This window comes from Trichoderma virens (genome assembly GCF_000170995.1).
Source record: "Trichoderma virens Gv29-8 chromosome Unknown TRIVIscaffold_3, whole genome shotgun sequence".
NCBI lineage: Eukaryota > Fungi > Ascomycota > Sordariomycetes > Hypocreales > Hypocreaceae > Trichoderma > Trichoderma virens.
The window spans coordinates 1,488,084-1,515,821 of NW_014013746.1; the positions used below are offsets into that span (position 1 = coordinate 1,488,084).

At 52.3% G+C, this 27,738-nt stretch overlaps 8 protein-coding genes across 8 annotated transcripts; 4 read left to right on the top strand and 4 right to left on the bottom strand.

The window, feature by feature from the left end:
• Positions 1-383: 383 nt before the first annotated feature.
• On the bottom strand, positions 384-2,436 carry TRIVIDRAFT_79337 (uncharacterized protein; the record flags this gene model as incomplete). The annotated part of the gene is made up of 1 exon (XM_014104248.1): positions 384-2,436. The coding sequence occupies one exon, from the start codon at positions 2,434-2,436 to the stop codon at positions 739-741; it is 1,698 nt and encodes a 565-aa protein (XP_013959723.1).
• Positions 2,437-4,322: 1,886 nt separating this feature from the next.
• TRIVIDRAFT_85310 (uncharacterized protein) lies at positions 4,323-5,490 on the bottom strand (the record flags this gene model as incomplete). The annotated part of the gene is made up of 3 exons (XM_014104249.1): positions 4,323-4,688; positions 4,755-5,139; positions 5,365-5,490. 3 exons carry the CDS (start codon positions 5,407-5,409, stop codon positions 4,453-4,455), a joined length of 666 nt encoding a protein of 221 aa, XP_013959724.1.
• A 225-nt stretch (positions 5,491-5,715) lies between these two features.
• TRIVIDRAFT_72643 (uncharacterized protein) lies at positions 5,716-6,590 on the top strand (the record flags this gene model as incomplete). The annotated part of the gene is made up of 3 exons (XM_014104250.1): positions 5,716-5,844; positions 5,918-6,072; positions 6,268-6,590. 3 exons carry the CDS (start codon positions 5,766-5,768, stop codon positions 6,364-6,366), a joined length of 333 nt encoding a protein of 110 aa, XP_013959725.1.
• Positions 6,591-8,641: 2,051 nt separating this feature from the next.
• TRIVIDRAFT_144802 (uncharacterized protein) lies at positions 8,642-10,627 on the top strand (the record flags this gene model as incomplete). The annotated part of the gene is made up of 3 exons (XM_014104251.1): positions 8,642-9,245; positions 9,315-9,931; positions 9,983-10,627. The coding sequence occupies 3 exons, from the start codon at positions 8,642-8,644 to the stop codon at positions 10,625-10,627; spliced, it is 1,866 nt and encodes a 621-aa protein (XP_013959726.1).
• Positions 10,628-17,110: 6,483 nt separating this feature from the next.
• TRIVIDRAFT_32094 (uncharacterized protein) lies at positions 17,111-19,783 on the top strand (the record flags this gene model as incomplete). The annotated part of the gene is made up of 2 exons (XM_014104252.1): positions 17,111-18,230; positions 18,396-19,783. 2 exons carry the CDS (start codon positions 17,111-17,113, stop codon positions 19,781-19,783), a joined length of 2,508 nt encoding a protein of 835 aa, XP_013959727.1.
• Positions 19,784-20,530: 747 nt separating this feature from the next.
• Positions 20,531-22,144, bottom strand: TRIVIDRAFT_177538 (uncharacterized protein; the record flags this gene model as incomplete). Its single annotated transcript, XM_014104253.1, has 2 exons — positions 20,531-21,629; positions 21,682-22,144. 2 exons carry the CDS (start codon positions 22,084-22,086, stop codon positions 20,877-20,879), a joined length of 1,158 nt encoding a protein of 385 aa, XP_013959728.1.
• Positions 22,145-22,426: 282 nt separating this feature from the next.
• TRIVIDRAFT_62198 (uncharacterized protein) lies at positions 22,427-25,213 on the top strand (the record flags this gene model as incomplete). Its single annotated transcript, XM_014104254.1, has 1 exon — positions 22,427-25,213. The coding sequence occupies one exon, from the start codon at positions 22,427-22,429 to the stop codon at positions 25,211-25,213; it is 2,787 nt and encodes a 928-aa protein (XP_013959729.1).
• A 397-nt stretch (positions 25,214-25,610) lies between these two features.
• On the bottom strand, positions 25,611-26,192 carry TRIVIDRAFT_32750 (uncharacterized protein; the record flags this gene model as incomplete). The annotated part of the gene is made up of 3 exons (XM_014104255.1): positions 25,611-25,784; positions 25,880-25,995; positions 26,081-26,192. The coding sequence occupies 3 exons, from the start codon at positions 26,190-26,192 to the stop codon at positions 25,611-25,613; spliced, it is 402 nt and encodes a 133-aa protein (XP_013959730.1).
• Positions 26,193-27,738: the final 1,546 nt, after the last annotated feature.

A 27,738-nucleotide genomic window follows, 5' to 3' on the forward strand; every position in this document is an offset into this window, starting at 1 on the left:
AGCTGTCAGGCTGCCCCGCCACATGCACCCACCCAATCTTCCTCTCATGGGCCACATGCCCCGTGCCTTCAATCATGTTCCTGTAATTTCTCAGGGTCTGATTCAACAGTATATGTATGTGTACCTGAGTTGTTGATGAGTTCGCAGCCAACATCAATCAATGCAGCTTAATAATTGCACAGTGAGAAAGCAAGGCCTCGACATAGCCTCGTCTCGTCATCGTCACCATCATCACGAGTCCAATCTAGTGGGCCCCCCTTCCCGCCCTGCATGCATGGACACGACATACCATCGAGCCACCAACTGCCGTTTACTCTGTCTTCCCGCGCCATGCAAACCCCCCTCTTTCAGCCGCCTGTCACATTCATGGAATGCCACGTAGTGATTCAATAAGTGATTATATTTGAAATCCCCCTTTTGGTAGAGGGTTGAGCGTCCCTTTGTGAAATCAAGGTCCGTAGTCTCATGTTGAGTATGGATCTGTCCAAAATATGTCTAATAGTAACCAAACCATGTGAATAAAAGGAAAAATAAAAAGAAAAAAACGCCGTTCCCAGCATGTCCCATCATTAACATCACTCGTCTCGCCAACAAAATCCATTATGCCTTGCTCTTGAATGGAAGTAAACAAATCAATGCTCGCCTATTAATGCTGCTGTAAGCCATGCCAGAAAAGAAAAAGAGAGAGAATATATGAATGAATCGAATAAACCATGTATAGACGGCGCATCGCTTCTTTTAAACCTCGCCCCAGCTGCCCATCGGGGCGTTGGGAGCAGCAATCATTGACCCGGTTCCGATGGATCCTCCAATGTCCCAGTAATGTCTCGATGAGACGCTGCTTCTCCTGGCTGATCGTCGTGTGCTCTGGCTGGCACAGCTACTATGGTGTCGCATAGCCACGGGGCTGCTAGGTGCAGTTGCTTTGAAAGCTCGACGTTCATTAGGGCGAGACCGGGAGGTGAGGGGGTGGTGCTGCCTTACTCTGGCAGCCTTAGCGGCAGCGTCTTGCGGCTTCGCAGGAACCGGACGGGCAGTCAGCTCAGGAGACAATGTAGGCTCGGGCTGCGACGTGAAGCGGGATACCAAGTATCGGAATACCAGCTTTATATCGATCTCTTGCTCCCACTCCTCTTGTGTAAATGTATCGGCCATCGACACATCGTGCAATAGAATATCTGGAGCGGTTGACCTGTGGAATGGCCCGGCCGCTCGTGGGGTATGCCGCATGGTAGGCCTGAACTCGGGGAATGCACTCTCGCCGGCCTTGCCTGCCGCGGTACGTCCAGAGGCAGAGGTGCGGCCGTCTGCAGTCTCTGGTATAGCAGACAGACCGGCATAAGGCAGAGGTACCTGATGGACATGAGAATACGTCGAGAAGGCACCGGGGTGCTTTGAGAGATGGTTGACCAGCAAGCCCAGTTCTCTCGACACGGTCTCTATGATGCGCATATGCCACGATTCCTCTGTTTCTGCGGCCGCTTCTTCGTCACCATGCTCTGACGGCCGTGGCGTCCTTGATAGCTCGTCGTCACTTAAGAGGTCGCCACCGAGCACCACGGATAGTATCTTCTCATCTATGCCGAGTATATCGCGCAATACTTTGCGAGTGATTCTCGTAATCAAACCTTCGCTGTCTTCTTTGTCTTCAGGGTGGGTGTCGGGGTCTTCCTCATGCCAAGTCATGTCCTCCGAATCGGTAGCTTCCTCCGGTTTGGGCACAGGCTTTTGCGTAACGACCCGTTTCTGCTGCAGCATTCTCGTCCGCCGCGCCTCGCGCTGGACCTCTTCCAAGATGATACGGCTGTGCTCCAGCCGCCAGGCTTCAATCCGCTGCCTCTTCTCCGCTTCCTGGACCTGCGCCTGTTCTAATTCGAACTGCGCTTCATCGAAGCTATTCAGCCTCCGTCGGACTCGCCTGGGGTTAAATCTCTCGAACTGGAAGATGTGGTCCTGTGCGTCTTGGCCAAGAGTAGGCTGGTCTAAGTGGAATGATCCCAGCCCATCGTGAGCTGGGAGAACGGGCATCATAAAGCTACTCCTTGGGAATGATCTAAATCCAGGAAGATGGCCATCGAGACTATCCAACTCGGCATCATCCTGAGACTCATCAACGGCTGCAGAGAGAGCCGAGGATTGAGCTTCGTCATTTTCAACTACCGCGGCCGAACCCGTTCTTGCAACTGTATTGAGGCTTCCAAGGTCACTTACTCGTGACCGGCCGGGGGTCTCGAGCGATTGGTCATGTTCATCTTCGGTCAGATAGGACGTGGTGGTCACATCGGTGGGAGGCGAGAAGAGCACCCAGGTCTGCGCCTCCTCAGGTTCTTGGTCATAGGTGCTGCGCGCCGATCGCCTCGAAACGCCCTGGCTGCCAACAGCGGAGCGAGCAGCTCGCTGCACACTCGGGCGGTTTGGCTGCTGCTGAAAAGCCATGGTTGCGGGACTTTGAGGAAAATGGAAGAAAAATGCTCAGTGTGGGTTGCGAGCGTCGGTTATCCTGTAATTATCGGGGAAGGGTCCAGGTCGCGATAAGGCGAACGGGGACACAAGTGATCGGTGAAGGAGGAGCCCCAGCACCCGTCTGGCGACGCCGAGCCAGTGGAGCGCTTAAGAGGAGGAGCTGATAGGTAGGGATGAGGGGAGCAAATCGAGCCAGTCGCCAATGGACTGGGGTTGGGGCGAGCAGGCGAAGAGTTGAGAGACTACAATACAAGCACGACGAAGAGAGAAAAAGGAGAGGAGGCTGGGCTTTTGTTTTTATCGGTTCGAGCGTCATCACCACAGCAGACCACCGGAGCAGGACGGCCTGATCGGCCAGGGTGGGGGTGCTGTGCTCGCGTGCTGGTTGGTCTTTGACAGTGGTCAGGCCCAGCGTCAGCCACCTGTGCCGTTGACTCTCCAACGCCCGACAGATGTTCCGAGACAGCGCCGTCGACGCGGCTTCAGTGAGCTGGCCCGCTAGCCTCTTGGTACTAGATGTTAGTAGGGAGGCGCCATAACATGGGATCTGGAGGTACTGCCAGGTATTGAGCCTGAACCGCGCTGCTCAGGATTCGTGCTCGCGGCACAGACAACAGCACTACCTGGGCGCTAGAGGCCATGGAGGGAAACATCGCGGGTACTAGCCCCTACTTACACTTCGGTTGGCGCGCTCACCTTGCAAATCTCTAGATAAGATATTACGGCGACATCTCGCTTTTTTGCGTCACATTTACGCCTCACCACTGGGCCGTCACCACTCAGCGCTGCAACCCCCCCATCACGGATAAAAGCACAACGGGGCTTATTATGCTTGATGCATGCAATCTAGATGCGAACCACGGGTCGGAGAAACGAAATAGAAGGCGGCCGTGGGTGAGAAAGAAGCACAGAAAAAAAAGGGCTTTTATTGCTGCAGCTGCATCTTAATTCACCGCAACGCACCAGGATGCTGATGCATGCCCGCCACCAGTTCCCGCGTCCTTCACTCCTTGGCGCCATCAAAGCGCGCAACCTGCGACTCGCTCGTGCATACTTCGGCGTTGGCGGCGCTCGGGCGGAGATGCTGTTCGTCTCAGCAAGCGGTTCTCTCCGACCTCTGGGCCCTTTTGTGATGCCTTTTGTGACTGAGACGAAGAGCGTGGGAGGCAGAAAAAAAAGGACCCTGCGTCTATAGTAGCCATCGCCCCCCACCAGCCCATCATCAGTGTGCCATCCCTATTGCGCTGCCTCCCATCTGTCTCACGAGAGTGCGTGTAATTCTTGTCCAACCAACTGCCTCTGTTTCAAGATGCAGCCCCAACAAAACCGATCATGTATCTAACCTAGCGCCGTTTTAGCAACAGTATGAACACCGGCACTCATACATCATTGTCTGTGACCATGGTGTCACTGACGCAAGTCAGGTGGTCTCGTCATAGAACCTCTCACCGGCTCTCGGATGGAGCAAGGAACCTATCTGTTCCTGGGTTAGAACGGCAGTTTATCAGATGAGCCATTACCGCGGTGGCTGATGCTATATGTAAGCTTGACTCTTGCACCATAATTTCTGCTGACTGTATTCTGCCGTTACAAATCATGAGAAGTGATTGTCAAAAACTTTTTGAGCCGAAGACGCCGACTGGATTCCACAGAGCTGAGCTGAGCTGTGATATCATTGAAACTTCCAGGAGGGTCATAATGGAAACGCAAAGGAAATGCGATCGAAAACGAGTAAGCTATCATATAGGTGCGGACAAGGTTCGTTTTACTGGTCAGCTCAAACACAAATCGATACCCCAGCCTATGGTCATCACGACGAGTGAGAATCATTCAGATTCTCCGAATGTAAAATAGAACATAGCATGTCTAGTGCTGAACGCACAATGGTTTGATTTGCCTAACTGATGATTCTCAAATCGAGAAATCTCTTATCTGACATGCCATAATTACGCCAACCTAAAACCCAGATGCCACATTAAGAAGAACTATTTACGCCTCGGACGAGAAAGCGTCGGGGAAACGACGAATGTTCTGCTCAATGGAACCGTGGTTGCTGAGGAACTGAACGTAAGCACCGTCGACCTTGACACGGCCGGCAGCCTTGCGCTCGAGGTAGTCCTCGCGGCGGAGAGGAGTGAAACCCCAGTTCTTGGAGATGATGATCTTCTGTCGGCCGGGGAACTTGTACTGGGATCGTCGGAGAGCCTCAAGAGCCAGAGCACGGTCTAAGGAGGAATGTCGTTAATATACTTGACCTGCCATATCGCAAGAAGAAAAAGAATATCACATACTAGAGTCACGAGTGCGGACGCTCATGATGATCTGACCAATGTTGACACGGGCAACAGTGCCGTTGGGCTTGCCCCAGGCACCACGCATACCAGTCTGCAGTCTATCGGCACCAGCGCAAGACAACATCTTGTTGATACGGACGACGTGGAAGGGGTGAGCGCGGACACGCAGGTGGAAACCCTCCTTTCCGGTGTGCTTGACGAGGTACTTGTTGGCGCAAATACGGGCGGCCTCGAGGGCCTCGGAGCTCAGCTGCTCATACTCGTTGGAGACGAGGTGGATGCAGAGAGGGAAGTCGTCGACGTTGGCGCGCTTTCGGCCAAGATCGAAGATGCGGATCTTGGGGTCGGGGACACCACGGTTGAACCGAGACTTGGGATACGGCTGAGAAGCAAAAGAGGATCAGTATAGCTCGATGGTGATGGAAGATTAAAGGCATCTGTGAAGGGCCCAAGTGTTTCAAGACGAGTGACAGAGCAAATGCATCCAGAATGCTTCATCTCTTTTAATTTATAATCCACCTCTTGCGTCACTCCACAGAGATTTTTATCTCCAAGCTCGAAAAAGATTCCTCCGCTGACGAGAATGCGAAATTGCAGCAAAACTCACCTTGTTCTTGCAGTATCGGTAGCAACGAGCAGGACGGCGAGCCATTTTGTCGGTGTTTCGTTGACGATTCTTGAGGTTGTTGATGATGTTTGGGGGAAAATAATTCCTACTCAAGAGGTCCCGGCGCCACTTCAGAAAAACAACCTGGGTTGATTTCAAAGCATCTTCCAAGGATTCTTGACTCATCTCCGCTGTGGTCCGCTTAAACCCCGGTGCTTTAGGGTTTACCAAAACGGCAAGTAGGCGTTCATTGGCTGGGCTGTTGATAGCCCTGCCCCACCGAAAATGGTGCATCCCAAAAGGAAAACTAAATTCCACGAACTTTTCGAGAGCTCAGTGTGTCTTCAGCAACCGCATCAATCCAGTCGCAAGATCGTAGCTCGCGCCCAAAATCCATCAAAATGGCCCCCCAAAAGAAGAGCAAGAAGGATGCCAACAGCATCAACTCCAAGTTGGCGCTTGTTATGAAGTCCGGAAAGGGTATGTTGCTGGCGGCTCGAGGATGAATTTCTCGTGAAACTTTTTTCAACAGGTCCTAACATAATTTTGCCAGTCACTCTCGGCTACAAGTCCACTCTCAAGTCTCTGCGATCCGGCAAGGCCAAGCTGATCATCATCGCTGGCAACACTCCTCCCCTGAGAAAGAGCGAACTCGAGTACTACAGCATGCTGTCCAAGGCTCCCATCCACCACTTCGCTGGTAACAACGTAAGTTTCGCAATCTTAGACGCCCTCGACAAGTGAAGACCTGGAAACGGGCTCACTTGCACCATCACACTTCTCGCTTCTCCCAGAAGCTACTCTTGCTACCCGAGAATTATCAATTCTTGCGGAATTGCCCAGAGAAGAAGTCTTTACCAGACTTTGGAGGGTTCACATTGGCTTACATTAGTCGTAATACAGATTGAGCTCGGCACTGCCTGCGGAAAGCTCTTCCGCTGCTCCACCCTCGCCATCCTGGATGCTGGTGACTCTGATATCCTCAGCGACCAGCAGGCTTAAATAGCCAAAATCTAGTGCATTCAACGGCGTTGGGGGTAAAACGGTTCAAGGGCAATATGGATACCATACACTTTCACATTATGTGCGAGGCGAAAACTTTTGATGCGAGACATCATCTACTAGGAAGGCAAATCCTTTGGGGATGAGAAGCCCCAGAAATTTCCAAGTGATAGTTATCTCAATGGAATAATACAGCCATGAAGACTGTTCCCCCTGTCAAGCTGCATAAACCTGTCTGCCATTCCCAAGAGTGACTCCGCACATGCTGAATGCCCTTGTGATTACCACACAGGATGACGCACGAAATCTGCTTACTTGCAACTCGCCATCTATCTGCATATCTTTCGACCATATCGAGTAGCGGTTTGGAACATATGCATCGCTAAGTTATTAGGCATCGTAGAAGCTAGTAACAAATCCCATTGGCTAATGGACAAAAGCAGGATTGCCAATGCGAACCAGTCAAAAAGGGGCTGCATATAGGAGCGGTTCTCCAGCAGCCCAAGCTGGCTGAAGTTGGTTACCCAAGCCCCAGCGACTACACGGAACTCAAATGTCGTAACAAGACCTGGAGGCAGAGGAGCTGCCGCTTACCTGCTAAGATACCTATAGTAATTTCTAGGTACTTACTACCTAGTAGTTATGCACTAGAAGCCTGCTACTATCGCTGCTTTCTTCTAGTATGGCCGTATTCTCCTATCATCGCCATGTTGCTCTCGTATATGCCATTATCATTAACCTTTGAATTTGGGATACGGGACGCCGAAAAGCTAAATCAGGGCGTCGGATAGCCACTCCCTACATTAACGCTGGAAATCCAATCGAATGCTTCAGAATCATATGCCAGATCCACCGCATCATTCTACAGGCTCAGTTGCATCTATGTAGCAGCCCAGCTGAAGATGGCGGCTCATGACATCTACAAAACTCCGTCCTTTTTTTGCTGGCGGGCACGGCTTCACTATTGGCACTCAAAAATAGAAACAGAGCCCAGATAGCAAGCGATGACGCCTGGCCAAGATTCTTACACCCCAAGTTTGCGGGGGAGAGTAGTCATCTTCATGAGACGGGTGGCTCACGGCGTCAGGTACGGCATCGCTAGCACATGACTTTCGCCACGGAAAGGCTGAGCCAGACCTCAGCGAAGCCCTGATTTTAATTATAGCAACCACAGCCTTTCTCCGGCTGTCGATGTACTTGTGCTTGTAGCAGGTACTTTGCAGTGACCGCATCCAGTTGCGCCTCACTGTGTTAAAACCTTGTGGCAGCTTTCATGTCTCTGAGAGAAACATGCCGCAAATCTGCAAATAGGAACAGACCTACGTAATAGGATTTGTTTCATCATTTCAAGTAAGGCCAGGATGACAAAGCAGCCGACTCTGGCCAAGGGCCTCTTGTTCTTTTCCAGAAAAAGGATTGCGCTGTTTGTCTCCCAAGCGCAGAGAAGCGGTCAGTGAAACCAATGCACGGGCAGTACAGCGCATCGGAGGAGGCGAGGTGAGGCGTTGCGTTGCGTCCGCAGAGGAGCCGAGCAGTGACCAGCGCTTCCAGGGAGCGAGAGGAGGGGAGAGAGATTCTAGCAGCGTCCAGCAGTGGGGGTGGAGCGGCTCTAGGGGCCTTTAGTGGCCCGTGATTTTCCTCCAGCGCCCAATCAGGCTCCCGTCCTGGCATGAGATGCAGGGCGTTGTGATCAAAGTCATGCACTGTTTTAGAAGAGGCATGAAGAGCAGCTCCCGTCATTTAATAGCAGGGCTTCTCCTTTGTGGATGATGAGAAGGATGAAAGAAGGAGAGAAGAAGAAAAAGAAGGAAAATTAGGCAGCAAAGGCGAAAACACGGAGGGATCAATCTGTAACAAAAAGGGACTGCGTGCTGTTCCCGCTTTCGTCACCGCATCACTCCTCCTCACCCCCGAGTGGCTGAACTGGAACTGTGGTACTGTACGAAAATGTACTCCTGCAGTACGGGTACCTCGCACACACACGGCGCTGAACCCTTGGCGGAGGTACCTTTTTTCTTGAAACTCTGCCTTTAAATTGCCCACCGACACATTCGAGGTGGAGCCCAACCAAGCAGACCAAACCCTCGTGGCCTGTTATCCCTCCTAAACGTTGCAGTTCTCCTCTTCACCACTGGCCATCTCGCAGCATAATTATAATTATCCCATAGACGATCTTGTTTGGCGCTGCGCCAGACGGCCCCGTTTGTGCGTTTCACCATAGTAGCTCACCGACCTCGACGGAAGGCGTCTTGCATCCTCTCCTCCCAGACTCGACATGTCTACGGTTGCAAACAAGCCGCCGGTTATCGCAGTCGGCCGAGCGACTTCAGACACAGGCACCTCGCCTCCAAAGCCGACCCATACGCGAGCCCAATCCGTGCGCTCGGCCACTCCCACCGGACAGCACGTCAGGACGAGATCCGTCCATCCTGTCTCTGCCCGCGCGGCCGTTGCTCGACGAGATACTGCCATGAGCAGCACAGATTCCGACGCCCGAGCGGCTGCTGCCGCTGCGCTGGAGGATCTCCAGCAGCGCCTGGAAAAGGAGGAGAAGCAGTCGGAGCAGTATAGGCGGCAGGCCGAGGTTCTGCAGTCCAAGCTGGACGATGCGGTCAAGGAGTCGGCCAAGCTCGAAGAAAAGGTCCACGAGCACGACGAGCTGATCGAGACGCTACGAAACGAAAAGAGAGAAGCCGGTCGTAAGATTCGGGAGATGGAGACAATCTACGAGGCTGAGCGAAGCGCCATTCTCAAGGAAAAGGAGGAAATGGCGACTAAGGAGGAGGAGATGCAAATGGTTATTGCACGATTAAAGGAGACGCTGGCCCAGAAATTGAGCCTTGAGGACGATCCGAGACCATCGAGGCAATGTAAGCAACGTCCTGACCGATATCAAGGTCGAAATCTCGTCGTTGGATGACACGCTAATTCTGAAATGTCTACAGCAGCTAGCGCTTCGCCCTCGCTTGACGGCAGCGGCTTCGCTCCCCCGTCTTCCCTTCAGCGAAGCGATTCGCGAAATAGCTCTAAGCTGATTCTCCAGAAGGACAAGCTTATTGAGTCACTGCGCCTAGAGCTCGCAGAAGCCCAGATTAAGCTGGTGGAAACCGAAAACCAGGGCGGAGGCAGATTGCAAGAGGTTGAGCGTCAGTTGATGGAGGCCCGCATGTCCAACGCGCGCCTCATGGAGGACAACGAGAGCTATCAACTGCTTCTCCAGGAGAAGACTCTCAAGGGAGACTTTGGCCAGAGCGACTTTAGCTACATGAGCCCAACCGTGAACCATGAGGCATTAGACGCCCTGGAGGGCAAGACAGGCGGCTCCAGCCTTGCTGATGAGCTTTCGGATGCGACGCAGTCCGAGGGCGAACCTACCGTTGACCACCGTCGCCTCGAGAGCGAACTCAAGGCGCTCAAGGAGAAGAACAAGGCCCTCACTCTGTACATCAACAAGATTATCGAGCGCCTGCTCCAGCATCAGGACTTTGAGACGATCTTGGATCAATCAGCCGACATGAAGCCCCCGCTGCCTGAAAAGGACAAAGACCTTCCACCACCACCGCCAGTAGAGAAGCCACAGATCAACACACAGCTCAACGGGCCGACCAGTCCGAAGCTAAACGGGTCGTTCAGCCCACGACTCGACGGGCAACCCATTCTGCAGCGGACCAGAACTGCGCCTATCATGACGGGGAGACCAAGACCGCGGCCGTTCTCAATCATCCAGACCTCCGACGGTACTCCACTGGACCACACCGACCCCGAAAAGGCACCCAGCATTCCCATTGGCCTCGGCCGAATAAACAGACGTTCGCGACCTGTGAGCGACCAGTTCCCGGGAGCTGCATCTCTAGTTAGCCAGATGTACAGAGGTCCGGACAGCCCTGCCTCGCCACCACTCAACCAACGGCACTCGCACGCTTTCTTCCCTACCGCCGGCGTGATTGGGACTCCGGGTCGGATTCCTAGCGGTAGCCAAGGAAATTTCCCGGGCACGAGAGGCGAGAGAAGCGAGACATCAAGCCTAAGCGGCGAGTCTGGTGAGATCTCGACGCCGCCGTCGCAGTCGCCACCGCGATCACACTCGGACAAGCAGACAACCTTCACCGGCAGCAAGCCGCGCCCGCTGAGACTGGTCCAGGAGAACCCAGATGCCGTCAAGGATAACAACGCCAACAAGCGTGCAAGCTGGATCTCTGGCTGGACCTGGGGTGGAAAGAAAGACGACCACTCGCCAGTAAGCCCTGCGATCCCAGAGTAGGACGAGAAACAAATGAAGGAAAAAAAGAATGAGCCAAAGTTGCTTTTGATGATTTATTTTGCAGAAAAAAGAAACTTGGAATCATGAGGGGATTCGGATAGGCGTCTATCATGGGAGCACACCAACTACTTCAATATTCAACGGATAATTTCTTTACATCAGGATCAGTATGAATGCTTCTTTTTTCAACATCAGGGATGATACGCACGGCAATAACGATAACAACGACGCAGTGGCCAGACCGGCGGGCAAAGCGGTTTGGATAACCGTTTTACTCATAGAAATCCTTGGACAGACGACAATGACGACAAATGACAAGTACATGACTTGCAAAACAGTTTGATATGACATATATAACCTTGTCTGGTACTCTTTTCTTTTTTATGTATGACCCTTTTCTTTTGTCACTTATACTATTATTATTATTAGAAGACGCGTTACGCCAAGGATGATGGGCCGCGTCTTCTTTTATTGGGCTATTGATTGACGAAAGATGCCATTGGAATGAAGGGGGAAAAAACCATGTGCATTACATATACATACAATGTACAGACAGACACATATGCGGGTAGGTAGTTTTTCTGGTGGAAGTTGATGATTGGGAGGGTGTCATTTTTTTTCTCTTTTTTCTTTAACCGAGTTATTTTTTCGTTGGATTAGGTAGCTGTTTAATTGATACATTATATATTACATATAAGCCATTGGCAAGCACTTTGAACTTACATTTTGCCTGCATACACGGTGGAGAATCCTCTGGCTGTTGATGCTACTCCTAGACATGCAGCATCGTGTATTGCAAACAGATTCAGAAAGGAATCAAAAAAAGAAATACAAGTCGCCTGCCTTTGGCCCCCCCTCCCTTTCGGGAGCTCGTTTACCATCGTTGAGGAGCTCGGAAATGCGCAATGCGTGCATGTACACGTACGGAATATTATCCACATATCAACAAGGGTGCTGCTGCTGCGGCCTTCTGGCGCAAACTGCAGAAGCTTGACTCGAAGACAGCATTGGGGATATGCACAAGTGGTGTTTATTTGTTCGCTAGTGCAGTTCAATAGTATACAGATGTTGCACAAAATAGATTGAAGAATGGGCGAGGCCCCCCCGCCATTTTCTTTCGCGTACGGCGTTTTGTGGTTATTTACCAATTTACCTTTTTTTTTTTTTTTTCTGTTTTAATTAATTTACTTAATTTATTGACCGCTTGTTACATGTCAGTTGCGAAGCGCCCTCAAGGGCAGACAGTGACACTCTTGTTTGACTGTTTCTGTCTCTGCGTGGTCCTGGTGATGCTCTCTTTTACGACATCTCTCCACTTGGAGGTGGTCTTCTGAGCACTGTGTTGTATGCAGCGATGGGCGAAGGCATGCAAGGCTATCTCCTTACAGTACGATTGATGCCCAACGTGCGATCACGAGTGGGATGGCCACTGTCCCTTTTCTCTCTCTCTTTTTTTTTTTCTCTCACTCTGCGTTTTTTGGCCCGTTGTTTTGGGTGAGAGGGCCGCTGCATAAAGGTGCATGCGGGCGTGTGTGGACTGTGTTGCAGCAAGGCGGTGAAGAGGAGGAGACGGGTGCTGCTAACTGCGGTAAGGCAAAAGGTAGGGGGGATGATGGAGAAAGGAAAAAAAAAAGGGGTCTTGGTCTTGTGAGATTTATGGAACTTGTTGGGGGTGGTTTTTGTTTAGGCGCGATGCGGGATCGCAAGGATAATAGTAGAGCAGAGAGGCGTGTAAGTTGTTAGTAGTACTCCGTAGAAGTGGCGCTTTTCGCGAGAAATCTGCTACAGTGGCTCTCGTACGAGTGGCGGCTGAATGGGAATTTAAACGTACAGTATCGGTTGATGTACCATGATTGGGGGGCACGATGGGAACTACTACTACTTGGTATGGAGTCGAAACTAATGTACGGCGTATTTATAGGGTTATTCGTCTACATATGTGCATACATGTACGGAGTAGGCAGAGTGGCGATGGGATTTATCCTTGCGGTTGATCAGGCTGTCGTTTCGCTTAAGGATGGATTGGCAAAGACGGGCGTGGACTTACGTGAGGAGAGTATCAAGATGCCCTCGATATTACTACTATACCAAGTATAACATGCCTTACTAAGATGCTATTATTACCAAGGCCGTCATAAAGTGTAAGCTCCGGGCGTACACTCAGGAAGTATGGAGTACAGCATCAGTGTATAAGAAAGCACCCGGCAGGCATCTAGTTCCTTTCGGCATCATGCCGAGTCACTCGCTTCCGGGGCGAGACACTTCAACTCCCATCCTTACCAGACTTGTATATACCAGCAGGAGGCGTCTCGGTAGCTACATGTAAGCAGGCAAAGGCTTGGTGGGACGACATGGAGGCGTGGTCACCTGTGCAGAAGCCCAGAGGCCGATATGCCTAGTTTGGCATTGGCTGATACATATTAGTAGTAGAATATGAATGCAGCGGTACACGGGATGGGAGATGGAGGGAGGCGTTGGGAGACACGGGTGGCTTGATGAGGGCTTGGATACATCCGATGAGGCAAGTATACGGAGTACAGAGTCATGATAAAGCACGGGATAGGATGCGGCACATGCACTGTAGCGGTAATATGCTCCATATACTAGGACAGCACCTGAGGCCGAACTGGTGTTACGACGACGGCTACCAGCTCTTATTAGGGTAAAGCACGCTGCATGAAAGATTCCAATCAAGCGCCGAGTTTGCTGGACAAGGATAAGCGAGAATCGGGTGTGTTATTCAGACAAAGAAATCAGCCACATATGAGACTGAGGTTAGATTGGTAGATACCTGTATGCGCGCTACTTCTCGCCGGATAATACATGACTAAAATGAGAGAGGGACGGTCCAGAAAAAAAACAGAGGAAAAAAGAGAGAGGCCTTCACCCATCCAGGTCTAACGCGTTGTCGAAACGCCTGCAAGCCCCCAAGCGGGACGGCAAGGGGCAAAAGGCAGGTTAGGGCCATGCGCCTACTATGGAAACAAGAACAGGGGTGGCGTCTATCGTGTCGAGCTGTGAGAGGCTGGCGGCAGAGGCTGATGGGAGAATCCTGCTGGGGACCAGCCAATTACTTTTCGGGGTGCCACTGCAGAGGCAGACGGAGAGTGGGCTGGGTGGTCGTCAGCGAGGTTGATAAGAGTCAGGTCAGGCAGAGAAGAAAGAAAAAAAAAAGAGGAAGAGATGGAGAGACAAAGGAGGACTTGGCCGCTTAGAGCCTTTTTTTGGTGTGTCGTAAGTACCTACGTGGACGAGTACGTGTGCTTGCTCTGCTCCATCTGTTGGTCACAGGTTGGATATGCCGTCAGTGTGATTGGAGCCGTGAGGGCGTCATGACCAATGTGTAACAGTCCTACTGTATTGCGGGTGGTGATGGGCATTCCTTGGTGTTGGTGTTGTCAGTCCCAAGAGCGAATCAATCCGGTGGGCGGGCGGATGGAACGGGACGGGCCAGAGCACTGGTGGCAGTTGAGCCTAAACTGGTCTATTCATCTCTACGAGTACTGTACAGGACTGTGCTAGAGCATCTGGTTTGTTGGCCTCTGGCTGCAACTATCATGTGTTGACGAGCCATCCATTGGGCCGTTACCGAGAGCCGTGCTGGAGCGTCGTCCCGGTTCTTTCCATCGGGAAATCCTCATCCCTATGGATGGGCTGCCGGCTGAGCCATTTACTAGGGCAGAGTAGGATTGGGTTTGAATCTAAATTGTCTACATGAGTTGCGCGCGCAGGGCTCATGCAGACCCGACGACGTTTGTGTCGTGCTCTGGCCGAGAGTTCGTTATACAGATACGGCGCTGTTGTAGATGGTGAGCAGATGGTGACAGGGACGGCCCCTGGCATTGGCCGCCCTTAGCCTCCTTGGGTGCTTGCACTGAAATCCTGGGGAATGGATCGGGGTATCCTAGAATCCTACTGCCTTATTTGGGCGCTATCGGGCATCTACTAGTCAGAGGTGGCATTTCGGATACGTGATACTGACACATAACATGCGTACATACAGGTAAATGTATGCAAAGCACTTGCTAGCTTGGGTGGCTGCTGTTGCTAGCAGTGCCCGTACTGTACGAGTACATGTCTGGAGCTTTTAATCAAAGCACGGAACTTGTTGAACCGATTGAAGGCGGCTCGCGGAGCAGCAGCCGCGGTCGCCTCTGATCGTGTCCTGGGAATGGGGCAGCTTGTTGGGAACTTGTGGAACGCAGATTCACGGGGGGCCAGCACGAAGTGTTTCGACCGTGGGCCGGCATCAATTCAGCGCCCTAGACATTCTTCTCAAGACATTCACGTCGATGCTGCAAAATGTGCCGTGGTGCCGACGGTTTTGGATTTCGGGGCAGAGAAGTTGAGGTGGATTCAAGTTTGTTGTTGTCCATGACGTGAGTGGATCGGGGGCGGCCGCGAGCCTGTGTTTGCACCACCCATTTCATGCCATGGCGTGTTTGATTGATTTCCAGGTTTTTTCTTTTTTTCCTTTTTTCTTTTTTCTTTTTTTTCTTTCCCCTTCCCTCCTTGGGGGCCATAGCAAGATGAATTGCCGGCTTCTGTTTGGGCAGGGCTCAACGGCACCACAGATGCGCGTGCTCGACATACCCTTCCCGTATATGCTTCATGACGTCCTAGGCCTCTGTCTTGTGTTGCTCCGGCGCGACTCTCGACCCTGTATGTCGCATTGGTGCCGTTGAGATGGTGCCATCTAACGAAGCCGAGCGGTCAGATATAAGAAATCAACAAGACGGCATACTGTAGAATGGCCAGCCGGGATGATCCAATGCTCTAGCCTTGACTCTATTTGCTCAAGAGGCCACTAAGCTGAACTGCCTGGTGGAGGGTGCCCATCTACTTGATACCGTGGACTCGACGGGCGTGTCCTCGTCCATTGGCTCATGGACCGACTAGCTGCAGGCTCTTTCTGCCTCCGAGTGCCACCTGGCAATGTTGTGCTGCAACTGGAGTCGACGAGTACTTGTGGGAGTAAACAAAGCAAAGCCCAGCGGGAGATTTGATCCATGTAGCTTGTACTTGGGCTAGCGAGCACAGCAGTCAGCAGACCAGTGCGGCTGCGGCACTGGCCAGGTCTCTGCGCCGTACCGAAGAGGTTGGGCTTTGGGCCTAGCGCTTGGCGAGGGTGCTAATGCGCTGCTGGTGCAAAACATTGATTCAATTTGATCCAATGCTCATTTTGGCACCGGCACCGGATGCAAGTACTCAACAGAATCCTTGTTGGTGAATTGGATGCTAAGTTGTATTACTCAATGCACTCATTTGTTTGTAACATACGGTAAGACGAGGCAGTCAATCAGTCAGCCATCCCGTGTTTTATATTGTACAAGTACATCTCCGCAGTAAGCATTGGTACTCGTACTCGTACAATACAGTGCCTGCTCAGCGTCTTGCGTGAAACCAATTACTGTAATCCTCCCTGCTCCAGCCGATGGAAAAGGAGAAAACTCGCCTTCCCTGCCGCCTAGGGCTTTTCTTCTTCCTCCTAGGCCCTACCACTGGCACAGAAAACCGGAGCTATTGGTGTTGCAACAAGGTTTTTTTCGTCAACCGACGGCCGAATCTCGCTGTCTCACCTGTGCCAATCACAAGTCCCACAGGCTCCTGGGTACAAGCCCTCTACTTCCCCCACGCACTGTACTTGGTGCTACAGCCAGGTAGCGGTGCATTCTGCCCATGTCGCATGTACTCGTACCCTCCCGTCTGCTCATCAAGTCGTTTCTCCATGGAGTTAGCACCACTTTCACACGCCCATGTTTTCTCTCTCTCTCTCGTTCACTGCCCGTTGTCTCTCTTTTTTTTTTTTTTTTTTTTTCTTTTTTCCTCCCCTTCCATCGTATTCCCACACCCTTCCATACCTTCCTCCTCCTGGTGCTAGTGCGGCCCTGAAGCAAAGTCCCACCATCTTGGCCAACCCGATTTGATTGTGTCATCCTTTGCGCACTTGTTTCCGCTCCGCGTCCCAAAACCAAAGGCCCCATCTCTGGCCCGTCATCCTCTTCCCCGGCTCGAAATAATATTCAGTTTTTTTTTTTTTTTTTGCCATCCAGTTCTGTGCGAGCCTGCATCCAGACACTCCCTCTGGGCTCCATCTGCTGCACCGCCTGAGCTCCGCTGACGCCCCCCCGAGGCAAATCCATTGGCTGGCCTCCAGGACCCAGCCAGAAACACCAAGAGCTAGTACGAGTACGACCACGCAAGGGAAGAAGGGCTCAACGTTGGGCATCGCGCCCATCCGATCCTCCCGCATCGCTGTATCGGCGAGCCAACCACCATGAGCCGGGCCTAGGCCGTCAACCTCGCATCGTTCCCACTCACCAGTACCAGTAACCAGCATCCCGAGCCACCAGCACCAGTAGAGGCTTGCCCCGTTGGCATGCATGCTCTGCGAACCCACGACTTGTTTCCCTATCCACAGCCATGAACAGGCCACCGGCTGCTGCGACTGACGGCGAGGGCGCCACACAGGCCGGGCCCGACATGGCGAATCATCAGCCCACACCTGGTGCGCCTGCGTCCGGTACGACGTCCAGCACCAGTGCCAATCCAAGTGCCAGCGACAGTGCCACTGCCACGGCGACGTCAACACACTCGTCCGCCAGCAACTCCGTCACCCATTCACCCATGGGCTCCCGAGACCCCTCCCCGACCCGTCATCCCCGGAGAGCAACATCAACGTCGGGCAGGATCAACGGCGCAAGATCACGGAATAACAGCCAGCAGGCTCAGAGCCCGTCTCGCCAGGTCAAGTCAACCCTTGGCGGGCCTGCCTCCGGTCTTCGAAGCCTCTCCGCGACCACCACGCCAACCCTCGTGCCCGTGACCGCCAACCAAGACTCGCAGATCCACGTCCAGGCACCCGCACCGCAAAAGCCTGCACTGTCGTCCGAGTTGAGAGACAGCACGAAATGGCCCGTGTCGCCCCGTGTACGCTCTCCTCCGCTGCAACTGCTTAGAAACGGCAACACGACGCCTCGCCTGAGCGAGCAGGATCCTCCTCTTATCAACGTACAGCACCCTAGCCCATCTCCCGTCCAGCCAGATTCATCTCAGTACCTGGCCACCAGCGAAAGCGAAGCAGAGGACCTGCACATGGCGTCCGGTCTCCGATCACCGGGCCGCGGGCCTCTGGAAACTGTTCAGGAAGTCAGCCAGACCAATCCACCATCTCGCTTCCGTCATCAGCAGGACTCTCCCTTCTTCGAGCATGCCGGGGAAAAGTTTTCATACGCCGACAATCTATCAGACGTTGATGGAGGTCGGACGTTACGAGCCAGACCTATGCTTCCAGGTTATGAGAATGGCGGCGACAGCAGGGCCGAGTCAAGGAGAACGACCTCTGTCCCACCACCCCTCCTCTCGAGGCAGTCGAGTGCCATTATGCTCTCCAAGCAAGCCAAATCTAGGCCTGAGGGTTCTACACAGACAATGACAGTGGAGACCGAGACTGTAGCAAGCATTCCCCAGGTGGCGCTGGCCGTAGGCCCAAAGCCTGACGGTATGAATGGAACTCTGAGAACGAAGCAGAGCACAGAGACTATCAAGCCCCCGAAAAAAGAAAAGAAGAGATCCCGCAAACAACCAGTCAACAGCGGCAACGGTGAGGAATTTTTTTCTTTATATTCTTTACCTTTCCGGAAGTTGGGGTGGGATGAGAGGGGAAAGGGCCTTTTTTCCCCCCTTGTTCATTTACCTACCAATTTTCACTTCATGTGAAACTTTTTTTTTCACCTTCGCAGAAGCACTCATACTAAACTACTACTAGGATCATCCAAGGCAGACATCTTCGAAGCCAAGATTGCCAACGCTGTCGATGAAGCTAATACCTCCGACTCGGAAGAAACGTTTGTCTATGATTCTAACCCCCCTGACGTTGGCGATCGAGCCTCGCGCCGCTTCCACTCTCGCACTCCTAGTGCAACGTCTATAGTTAGCCAGAGCGATCGCCCCAACATGCGAGTCCTATATGGTATCACAGACAACCATGTCCCTGCGCCTAAGAAGAGCATGAAGTTCTCCAATACTTACGTCAACGGCCCCATCAACGATGGTATGCTGACCGGCGACGAGGATGGCAGAGGAACCGGCCGCAGTGCCAGCGGTTCTGGCCGAGGAACTGTTCGGCAGCATCACCACATTGGCCGTTGGGGTCGACAGCCGGGCAACGGCCATGCCTCGCTCTTTGACAACGAATCCCCTTTCCAGAATAACCCTCGGCCCAAGATGGTCAACTCTCGTCACTCCTCTGGACCCCCCAGTCCGAGAAATCACCCCTCCATGCGGGGACCCCTGAGCTCCAAACGCTCAGCGATACACATGTCCTCAAGCTATGATTTGGACGAAACCACTGGTGCAGATGACGAGCACACACCTCTCCTTGAAAACGGCCGCAGCAGAGGACGATTCAGGCGTGGCCCGCACAACTTGCGGCAGGCCGAGTCACAATCGTACTCTAGGAGGTCCTCGTATCTCAATCGGTTTGCCGCCTGCCTTGTCCTTACCATGATGTTCCTCTTAGTCATTACTGGTGCCATAGGCTTCATGTTTGCGACTTCTCAACCCCTGAGCGACATTGAAATTGTTTCCATCCATAATGTCGTCACCAGCGAGCAGGTTCTCATGTTTGATGTCACCGTCAAGGCGCACAACCCCAACATTGTGGTTGTCACAATCGATCATGCGAACCTGGAGATTTTTGCTAAGTCGGAGTATGGAGGTGCCGATTCGGACTGGTGGGATAACCCCGAGGGACCAAAGGACAACTTGGTACGTCCATTCGACGACCCTGTCAATGACCCAACCACTCCCGGAGGAGAGGACGAGACGAAACCAAATATACTTCTTGGACGCATTACCGAGTTCGACAGCCCCCTAACATTTGAGGGATCACTCTTCCATCAGGGCCTCTCCTCGTCCACGGGCGAAATGCAGTTACCATATCCCGGTAATGGGACTGCGGGTGGCTCCAAGCGTTGGGAGCGAATTTATCAAAACGAGTTCGATCTCATTGTCAAGGGCGTGGTCAAATATACTCTTCCTTTGAGCGCACGCATCCGCAGCGCTACCGTCTCGGGACGAACGACAGTCAAACCAAACTCGGCCAACAATCCGCCGAAGAAGCCCAATGTCACAGCACTGAATTTTGAAGCATAAGGCGGAAGCATTTGCTTTTTCGAATATGCTACGTTAATAGTGTCTTTTTTTCGTCTTTTTTTTTCCCTTTCCTTTCCTTTTCTTTTTTTTTTTTTTTCTTCCAATTTCATTTTCTTTTGGCTTGTGTACATCGAGCGCGCATAGCGAGGTTTTCTTATGGAGCAGAGGCGTTGGATTGAAATTTCCAACCAATATCATGGCTTGTTCGGTTATTGGCGAGGTCAAAGTTGGCCCTGCTGAGGTGTTTTTTGGGTCTTTGTGTGTCCAGACTCACAAGGGGGGAGAGGGAGCCTCTTCCTTTCCTTTTCTTTCCTTTTCTTTCCCTTTCTTTTTTGTTTCCTTTATTTTACTTTTTTTGCGTTATCTTTGGTTTTGATGTGGTATACACCTCTGGCAGAGACGGAGATTCCCTTCTAAACAAATGTACAAGTTGAAAAGTAAAAAACAGGGAGCACACGAGGCATTCGGATGGAGTTTCTTTATACGCAACATAGATGAGAAAGTGGCAACTACCATTTTTGTAATTGTAACGGTTTATGATAGGCGGTCGATCCCATTCACGCGCAGTTTTTTTATTTTTATTTTCTATTTTTTTGATAGGAGGCAAAAAGAGGGGAAGGTGCAAGTCTTAGAATAAGGGGTGGTTGACTGAGGCACGAGATATTTTACAGTACAAGAGAGGCAGAAAAGATACAGTGAACAAAATGATTTGAACGATGACGATTTTTGATGGATGTATATACTTTTGGTAGACTTTGATCGTAAAAATTGATTTCTTACAAGTGCTATATTTGAGTGCCTGAGAAATAATATATGTATTGTGATGGGATAAAAACGTCATGCTTCTTTGATGCCCATTTCAAAGCTATACAACGCCTAGAAACGCCCCACTCGCCAACCTTTTTGTGAATCATGAAATAACTGTCTTCTAGCTAACAAAGACGTAATTCTTCGTAAACTCGTGTCCCCCTGAAAACCACTACATGTCGTGAATACCAGCCAACGGAGAAGCAACAGCTCAAGTAAAACCAGAGAGAGAGGGAGAAAATGTGGAAGGAAATAAAGGAGGAAGTCAAAAGAAGCGGGAATTCGGTTATGAAAAGTGAATGCCCTCCTCGTTAAAGGCAAAAAGAAGGCGCAGAAAGTCGTTTTCGTCGCACTTGCCGGCTCGCTTGTCAGCCAGCTCGGTCACGTCCTCGAGGACCTTGCGGATCTTCTCGCGGACGAGCTCGGCGACCTTTGTCTTCTTGCGCTTGCTCTTTGTCTTGGGGGCGTTGGCGCCGGCGGACTTGAGGTCCTTGAAGAAGCTGGGGGTGTCTTCGTCTGCGTCGTCGTCGACGTCCATGCCGGCGTCCTCGGCGTCGTTGGCGCCTTCGTCCATGTCCATGTCGTTGTCATCTTCGTCGTCTGCGCCGCCTTCAACAATGCTCTCGTCGATGGGCACGCCGTTCATGGCACACCAGGTGCGGTAGTTGCGCTCAACCATGGCGAGAACCTCCTTCGTGCCCAGCCAGGAGGCGCGGAGCGTCTTGTTCTTGCGGACGAAGCAGACGCGGAGCAGGCCGTCCCACTCGTCCCAGCTGACGTTGGGCCGGTCCTTGCCCATCTTGGGCTCGATGCGCACGACGGAGGACTCGACCTGGGGAGGGGGCCTGAAGTTGTTCTTGCCGACCTTCATGATGTGGGTGATTTTGGCCCAGAACTGGGCGTTGACGGAGAGGCGGCAGTAGAGGGCGTCACCGGGGCGGGCCGTCAGGCGGAGGGCAAATTCGCGCTGGAACATGAGGACGGAGCATCGAGGGGGGTTGGGTAGCGAGAGGAGCTTGAAGACGAGGGGACTCGAGATCTGATTTGATTAGTACCGTATGATGAAATACAGCGTTGGGTCATAAGCATACCTGATAGGGGGTATTTGAGATGCACACGTCAAAGGCTGGCAGCTCCGTCTTGATCACATCTCCCAGCAGAACCTCGAGTTTTCGCTGCTCCGGCTTTCCTTGCACTCGCTTGGTTACTTCGGCCGCCATTCGGGGATCCAACTCGACGCAGATGCATTTCTTGGCCCGCTCAAGAATTCGAACCGTCAAGTTACCGGTACCGGGACCGACTTCGAGGACCGTGTCCGTGGGCTTGAGGAAGGCCTTTTCGACAATGGCGTCTGAGACACCGGGGTTTTTCAGAATGTGCTGGCCGAAGTTTGTGTTGAACTTGAAGACATTGTTGGTTTTTGAGCTTGCTCCGCTGGGCTTCTCGTAGGGGCCGCTGGAAGCGTTGTTGCGCTTCGATCTGTCGGCTTTTGCCATGGTGAGGACGGAATCTCTAATCTATACGATATCAAATGCAGCTGTTGCAATATCGCGGGGGACGAGGGGCGATGGATGGGTGGTGGGAAACTTTTTTTTTCTACAGAAAATTATTGAGATGTAATTATCGATAAGCGGTAAGGCGGGTACCAGATCCTTTTTTATGGGTGTAAATTTGTGACATGGGATTTGCTATTTTGGTGCTTAAATTAGCACCAAGTGAAAGCTCCCTTTGCACACCTACGACAAGGCTATGTTGCCTGTGGCTCGCGACAGATGCTTTTTTGCCATTGTCAACCATCGCTCTAAACACCAACAATCCGCTTAACAGGCCAGAACGATGACGTCCCGACGCGACTTTCTGAGCCAGCCGGCCCCAGAAAACTACGTCGCTGGCTTGGGTCGAGGTGCCACCGGTTTCACAACCCGATCCGATCTTGGACCTGCTCGTGACGGCCCCAGCGAGGATCAGATCAAGGAGGCGCTTGCGAAGCGCGCTGCACAGCTTGGCCTAGTGCCCGAGGGCAAGAAGGGAAAAGACAAGGAGGAAGAAGAGGACGATGAGCGGTACCAGGACCCCGACAATGAGGTGGGACTGTTCGCCGGCGGAGTCTACGACAAAGATGACGAGGAGGCGGATAAGATTTGGGAGTGGGTAGATGAACGAATGGACCGGCGGAAACGGCAGCGAGAGGCTCGTGAACAGGCAGAACGAGAAGAATACGAGAGGAACAACCCCAAGATTCAGCAGCAATTTTCAGATCTGAAGCGCGCCCTGGCCACGGTCTCGGACGATGACTGGGCCAACCTGCCCGAGGTGGGAGATTTGACTGGAAAGAACCGGCGGAGCAAGCAGGCTTTACGACAGCGATTCTATGCGGTTCCGGATAGTGTGCTTGCAGCCGCGAGAGATTCGGGAGACATGGGCACGACGGTTGTCGATGACGGCGCAGCGACGAGTACAACAGACGCATCCGATGGCACAATGACCAACTTTGCCAAGATCGGTGCTGCCCGTGACAGAGTGTTGAAATCGAGGCTGGAACAGGCCTCACAAACTGCCGGTGGCGACTCCGTTATTGGAAGCTCAACTAGCATTGATGCGCAGGGATACATCACGAGCCTCAACAAGATGCAAGTGAACGAATCACAGGCACAAGTCGGAGACATCAACCGAGTCCGAGAACTGCTGCAATCGGTCGTTAAGACGAACCCAAACAATGCCCTGGGCTGGATTGCTGCGGCTCGTCTGGAAGAGCTGGCAGGCAAAATTGTCGCTGCGCGGAAGACGATTGATCAGGGATGCACCCGTTGCCCCAAGAGCGAAGACGCATGGCTGGAGAATATCCGGCTTAATCACGACTCGCCAAATACCAAGATCATTGCACGACGAGCCATCGAGGCCAACAACCGCTCCGTTAGGTTGTGGGTCGAGGCGATGAGACTGGAAACCATACCCAACAACAAGAAACGAGTCATTCGACAGGCACTGGACCACATCCCAGAGTCAGAAGCGCTGTGGAAAGAGGCCGTAAATCTTGAAGACGATCCCGAAGACGCAAAATTGATGCTGGCAAAGGCTACAGAGCTCATCCCGCTCTCCGTGGATTTGTGGCTTGCCTTGGCACGATTAGAAAGCCCTGAGAATGCACAAAAGGTTCTGAACAAGGCTCGAAAGGCTGTCCCTACGTCCTATGAGATTTGGATTGCGGCTGCTCGTCTGCAGGAGCAGCTTGGCCAAGGACAGAAGAGCGCTGTCATGAAGCGAGCCGTCCAGGTTTTGGCAAAGGAGTCAGCTATGCCGAAGCGTGAGGAATGGATTGGCGAGGCGGAGAAATGTGAAGAGGAAGGTGCCATTGTCACTTGCCAGAACATCATTCAGGAGACGCTGGGTTGGGGATTGGACGAAGACGACGACCGCAAGGATACATGGGCAGAGGATGCCAAGGCAAGCATCAACAGAGGCAAATACGAAACAGCAAGGGCCATCTATGCCTACGCCCTGCGTGTGTTTGTCAATAGCCGAACCATGTGGATGGCTGCGGCGGACCTTGAGCGGAATCACGGAACGCGCGAGTCCCTGTGGCAGGTCCTGGAGAAGGCAGTGGAGGCGTGTCCGAAGAGTGAAGATTTGTGGATGATGCTGGCCAAGGAGAAGTGGCAGTCGGGAGATGTGGACAACGCGAGACTGGTGCTCAAGCGAGCGTTTAACCAGAACCCAAACAACGAGGATATCTGGCTAGCTGCCGTCAAGCTAGAATCAGAGAATGGCAACGAAGAGCAGGCCCGGAAACTGCTCGAGATTGCACGGGAACAAGCACCCACGGATCGTGTCTGGATGAAGAGCGTTGTGTTTGAGCGAGTATTGGGCAATGTCGAAATGGCACTTGATCTCGTGCTCCAGGCACTACAGCTTTTCCCCGCAGCAGCCAAGCTATGGATGCTGAAGGGCCAAATTTACGAGGACCTGGGCAAGACTGGTCAGGCTCGAGAGGCCTACAGCACAGGAGTCAAGGCGGTTCCCAGATCCGTGCCCTTGTGGCTTCTCTATTCCCGCTTGGAAGAAAGCGCCGGGTTAACTGTCAAGGCCCGTTCGGTGCTGGACCGAGCACGCTTGGCTGTGCCCAAAAACGGCGAGCTCTGGTGCGAGTCGGTTCGCCTTGAGAGACGCGCCGGCAACTTGTCCCAGGCCAAGTCGCTCATGGCCAAGGCGCTCCAGGAAGTTCCCAAGAGCGGCCTCCTCTGGGTCGAGCAGATCTGGCACCTGGAGCCTCGCACGCAGCGGAAGCCCCGCAGTCTCGAGGCCATCAAGAAGGTGGACAGCGATCCGATCCTCTTTGTAGCCGTCGCCCGCATCTTCTGGGCCGACCGCAAGCTGGAGAAGGCGCAGAGCTGGTTCGAGAAGGCGCTTGTGCTGGACGGAGACTGCGGCGACAGCTGGGCTTGGTACTACAGATTCTTGGTACAGCACGGCACGGACGAGAAGAGGGCAGACGTGGTGACCAAGTGCGTGCTCAACGAGCCGAGACACGGCGAGGTGTGGCAGTCTGTGGCAAAGAACCCCAAGAATGCGAAGAAGAACGCTGAGGAGATTCTCAAGCTCGTGGCGGCGGAGTTGGAGCAGTGATTTTGCTTCGGAGGAGCAAGGGGCGTATAATTGATTTAGAAACGGCATTGGGAGTTTGAAGAAAGGATGGGACTTTTGAATTTTGTCTTATTTTTATATTTTGAAGCACTAATGTGTCGCCTTGTCGACTGGTGCCACAGCAGCTTGGAAGATCATGATTACATACCTACTACCTAGTATTCAGAAGACAGATGGTGTAGTAGACCCAGTGGACCCAGTGGATGGGATATGATTCAATTACTAGTCTGCTCATATCAAACAGTGGTATTTTTTCCCTCCCCTTTCTTTCATCAAGAAAGATTAGTAAGATCACACAATATTTACTGCGTCTTCCGATCGACACGCTCCATTTCTCCTCCTCCTCCTCGGCAATCTGTACTATGATGTGAAAACATCCTTACTTGCTGCTCCCCCCAAACCAGCCAGAGATGCCGCTTTTGGCTTTAGCAGCGCCTTCTTCCACCTTTTGGTCAAACTTGTCGACGGCTTTCAGAGCTTCGCTCTTCGCGTCCTTGGCATACGCTTCGGCGTCCTTCTTAAGCTTGCTTGCTTCTTTATCGGCGTCGGCGATCTAGAAACAGAAAAATGACAGTTTTAGTTAGAAATAGCAGGTCAACATCAACAGAGGGCGGGGTAGAACGGGCTAGAGGGGAGGAGAAAGCGCACCGCCTTGTCAATCTTGGCGCCGGTTTCTTGGCCGTAGCCTTTGAGGTTCTTTTCGGCGTCGGGAGTCTCGCCGGGGAGCTTGGCCTTGAGCTTGCCGCTGGCTTTGTTGACGTCGCCTGGGAGGAAGATGGGAATGTCAGTATTCGATGAGGCTCATGGTTTACGCTGGATGCGCAGAAAAGGGAGGGTCGTTTTGTGTACTTTCAAACTTGCTCTCAGCGGCTTTGGGGTTGCCGCCGGCTCCGTAGAGATAGTAACCTGCTCCACCGACGGCAGCGATGCCGAGGTATAGGGGCATTCGTGACTTGGACATGATGGTGAGTGGTGTTGTGAAGCTGTGAAGAAGCTGTGCAGGATGCGTGAGAGAAGCTGGTGATGCTAGTGCGTGGCGAATATAAGAAGGTTGTAAGATTTGAGATTGTTACCACCTAATAGTATCAGGCAAAATACAAAGAGGGAAAAAAGAGGAAAGAATTGGGGTAAAGAGGTGTTCAATGGAGGGAGATGGGATGGATGGATGGATGGGCACGAGATAGTCTTAATTGGAGAAATCACGAGCTATTGTTCCGGTGCTGCTAGCCGGGACACAATTTAGCTAACGGGGATCTGAAGGATAGAAGGTTGGTATTTGCTTCATTACGGTTTACATGCACGGGCGGTACGGATTGGATATGTACTTCATAATGACGCATTTTGTTGCGTGCAGGCGAGAGCTTCGTGATGGTGATGCAAAGATGGTGACTTGGATATACATGACGTAGTGTGGCAGAGGGAGCGGGGCCTCGAGTACAAGTACCCCGGATTTTGGAGTACTTGTATGTATTACAGCAGAGGTTAGTACTTTGGAGGATACATTAGGTGTGCTGCTTAACGGATGATGTTGGTGAGTTCAAGAGACAGACAGCCGGCGAAAGAAAAGAGGTTGGTTAAAGGCTTGGGAAATCCTGGTGTTTCGAAGCAAATGGGGACTTTGGAACAACACAACATCTGATGGCCCATCATCAGGTGCATGGATCCGTTAAATCTGCCATGGAAGCAAGTAAGAGAACGTCCAAGCAGGTACAACATCGATGGCACTACGCGATGCGCCATTGTCGATCCCTAAAAAGGCCCGGGTCCACTGGAGCATCCCTCTGGTGCCTGTGCTGTCCATTAGGCGTTAGCAGTCCCTGCCAATGAAGTGACTGCTGAGGACTTTTAGCGTGCCGCTGTCGCCCTCCAGGGCTGGCATTACATCATGGCGGCCTCAACTTGCAGCGTAATCGGCTCTTGTGGCATTTAGCTCATGGGAGTGCAGTTGTACAGCTGTACTGTAACGATGGCTTCAGTCACAGAATCAAATCATGGCACTGGAGAAATGAGAGGCAATATACTTGTACTCGTATGTTGAAATTCTCCTGTTATGGCATGATGCATGGATATTAACACCAGCGCTAGTGCTGCACTGCATCTCCCTTCCCCCACTTGCGGGTCATTTGTCCCGCTATTAGTGACCGCAAGCAGTAAAACAAGGAAAAAGCACCGCCTGCTTCATTCAGCTCCAGTATGATTTATCTCCTTTTACTACTACATACAACAGACTTTTTGCCTCTCTGCTCGTGAAGCGTTCCCGTTTCTTCGTTCTGAAGACTCCTTCCTCCCTGGCTCCTCTGTTTCTTTCTCTGCAATCCCCTTATAATACCTACGCTTTAATGTTGAAAGCGCCTGGATAATACATCGTGGCCCTCTCTTTCATGCTAGTCGATGACGTGAATCCAAAGCCCTCTGCCGATCCGACCTCGATCCGATCCATACGCACCTCTTTGGCCCAAACCCCGTTGCCAGATACCTTCTCAAGCTTCTCCATTTCGCAGCTGTAA